General features: G+C 55.7%; 1 protein-coding gene across 9 annotated transcripts in view; it reads left to right on the top strand.

The window, feature by feature from the left end:
* The window catches only part of LOC108289851 (junction plakoglobin), a 31,625-nt gene extending 29,013 nt beyond the window's left edge, over positions 1-2,612 (top strand). For 5 of the 9 annotated variants that reach the window (XM_017509448.2, XM_017509449.2, XM_017509447.2 and 2 more), the window contains exons 13-14: positions 1,015-1,054; positions 1,332-2,612. In XM_017509448.2, coding sequence (XP_017364937.1) covers positions 1,015-1,054; positions 1,332-1,483 — 192 coding nt within the window. In that variant the 3' untranslated portion in view covers positions 1,484-2,612. The remainder of the gene's footprint in view (positions 1-1,014; positions 1,055-1,331) is intronic. The other 4 variants (XM_037731650.1, XM_017509451.2, XM_037731651.1 and 1 more) reach the window with 1 other exon arrangement.
* Positions 2,613-2,822: the final 210 nt, after the last annotated feature.

A 2,822-nucleotide genomic window follows, 5' to 3' on the forward strand; every position in this document is an offset into this window, starting at 1 on the left:
CTGGGAGGCTGGGAGTATCCTAGGTTTTCTGGCTGGGAGGCTGGGAGCATCTTAGATTGTTCTGGCTGAGAGGCTGGGAGTATCTTAGGTTGTTCTGGCTGGGGGGCTGGGAGTATCTTAGGCTGTTCTGGCTGGGACGCTGGGAGTATCCTAGGCTGGACTGCAGTAGATGGTTGTGCAAGTTGTGTACTGCCCAAGGGCAATGCTTTTAGAGGGGCTTCTACTCCTGTCAACTTTCTAGATCTTTATTTTGTAATTGATCATTTATAGCAATTCCTAGCAGATAGAAGTAGGTTGAACCACATAGCCACAAAATGCCAATTTTTATTTTTCCCAAATGTGTATACAGTGTTTGAGGAGGGAGTGCGTTTTCCTGATTTGTGTGGAGGTGCTGGATAGGCTATGGGCCGTCTTTTCTTGAGTCCTCTGCCTCCTCCTCTCCTCCCCTGAGCTGCTGTAGTCTAGCAGGAGCCCCCACCCCATGAATGGGGAACCCTCCTCCCTCTGGAGCACTGAGGACATGAGTATATCAGGGGGCTAGGTGACCCCATTTCATCATGCTCTATTCCTCCAAGGGCTCTGTTTTCTCTGGCCCCCTTTTATTAATTATTTATTTTTTTATTTTTTTCGAGATGGAGTCTCACTCCTGTCACCCAGGCTGGAGTGCAGTGGCGCAATCTCAGCTCACTGCAACCTCTGCCTCCTGGGTTAAAGCGATTCTCTTCCTCAGCCTCCTGAGTAGCTGGGACTACAGGCATGCGCCACCACGCCCAGCTATTTTTTTTTGTATTTTTAGTAAAGACAGGGTGTCACCATGTTGGTCAGGCTGGTCTGGAACTCCTGACCTCAAGTGATCTACCCACCTCGGCCTCCCAAAGTGCTGGGATTACAGCTGTGAGCCGTGGCGCCTGGCCCCACCCCCTTTTTTAGAAGCATCTCTCCCTCCCCCTAAGCTGAGATCCAGCCAGAGCCTACATTTTCAAACCTCTCCACTCATGTTTCTCTCTCCTTCAGGCCCAGAGCATGATTCCCATCAATGAACCCTATGGAGATGGTAAGTGTGTGCTGGGCTCTTCAGGACCCTGGAGAGTCTGGGCGGCTGTGTGTGGGTGTGAGGGTGCAATATTATGTCTCTAGGGCCAAAGGACTGGTGGCAACTGCTGTGTGGTGTCCACATGCACCCCAGTCTAGATGCCCTGGTGTGGGGTTTGGGGAGGGGCTCAGGCCCACCACGGTGGGCTTGGGGGGAGGAGGTGGGTGAGGGCTGGGCAGAATGCCCCCTGCAGAGCGGCTGGCAGACGCTCGGACAGAGCTCCACTTTTCGTCCCCAGACATGGATGCCACCTACCGTCCCATGTACTCCAGCGATGTGCCCCTTGACCCCCTGGACATGCACTTGGACGTGGACGGAGACTACCCCATCGACACCTACAGCGACGGCCTCAGGCCCCCATACCCCCCTGCAGACCACATGCTGGCCTAGGCGGCTTGGCCCCAGTACGGCCCCCTGTCTGCAGGCTTTTCCTCCTCTCTAGAACCTGCTTCTGTTGGAGGCCCTCCCGTCTCCCCACTAAAACCCGAGCTCCTTTTTTGGGGGAATCTTTGCTGCTGAGCTTCCCCAAGTGAGGCGTGCCCCCGCCTGCCTTCCTCTTTTGTCTTTGGCGGGGGTGAGGAGTCCTGTTCCCGCTGGCTCCTTCTGGGGGTGGTGGGCAGGTGACACAGAGTGGCATGAACTTCTGGGGAGACAGATCCACCGAGCCCCTGACCCCTGTCTGTCCCCCTCCCCCAACAGGTGCAGCTCCTCATCTGAGAGGCTCTCCATGCAGGTGATTGGGGCGAGACAGAAAAGTGCCTGAGCTGGGGAAGCCGGGGTGCCACTTCCTGCTGCTCCCCACGCCTCCAGAGGTCCTCCATAGGGTCTTTCTTGGGATAGTGCTCTGCTCCTGCTTTTCTGTCCTGGGCATGGGTCCAGGGCCTGACACCCCCTCCCCACCCCCATGGCCCTGGCCACTAAAGCTTCAGACTCAAGCACCCACTGTGTTTTCCCCCAGCCATACTCCCCACGCCAGCCTCCCTGTCTCCAGCTGCCTGGGCCCGGAAGGGCTTTGGTTCCTCTTCTGGGTCTGATTTTTCTCACCAAACTCCTACAACCAACTGCCCTAAGCCCCCAGGGTCTCTAGGACCCAGATTCAAGACCCAAACCCCTGAAATCCAAAGGTTCTCTTGAAAAGTTCAGGGACCATCCAGAGGAGATGGGGAGGAGATACGGAGTGAGTCGCCCGCTCTAGAAGACTCGGCTTCTCTCTCCAGGATGCTTAGTTGGCTTTGCCCACCCCTCACTCTCCGGGGAACTCTGGGGACAGTTCCCTCACACCCCAGTCCCACCCACACAGCTGCCCTAGCTGACCCCGAGAAGTGCTCTTGGCTGACCCCTCTGGTGTGTGGTGAGGGGCTTTCTCTTCCCCTTCCTGTTTCAGACCCCCCCATCCTGCATATGGTATAGGGGGCCGGGGGAGGTCCCAGCAGAGAGTTTTATTATTATCGCTTTATGTTTTTGGTTATTGGTTTTTTTGTATAGACCAAAGCAAAGAAAATAAAAATAACACAGATGCGTTGGAGGCTGTTGACGGGAGTGGGATGGGGAAGTTGAGGCTGGGTCCTGCGGGTCCTCAGGGTTGCCTGGCATGTGGGAAGGACTAGAAGAGGCAAGTTGGGGACCCAGGAGTGTTGGAGGAGCCAGAGTGGCTTTAACCTGATAATGCACTTATAGAACGAGGAAGGGAAAGAGGGAAATGGGGGTGAGCCCCCCCACTTCAGGGAGG

Source organism: Cebus imitator, unplaced genomic scaffold (assembly GCF_001604975.1).
Source record: "Cebus imitator isolate Cc_AM_T3 unplaced genomic scaffold, Cebus_imitator-1.0 Scaffold415, whole genome shotgun sequence".
NCBI lineage: Eukaryota > Metazoa > Chordata > Mammalia > Primates > Cebidae > Cebus > Cebus imitator.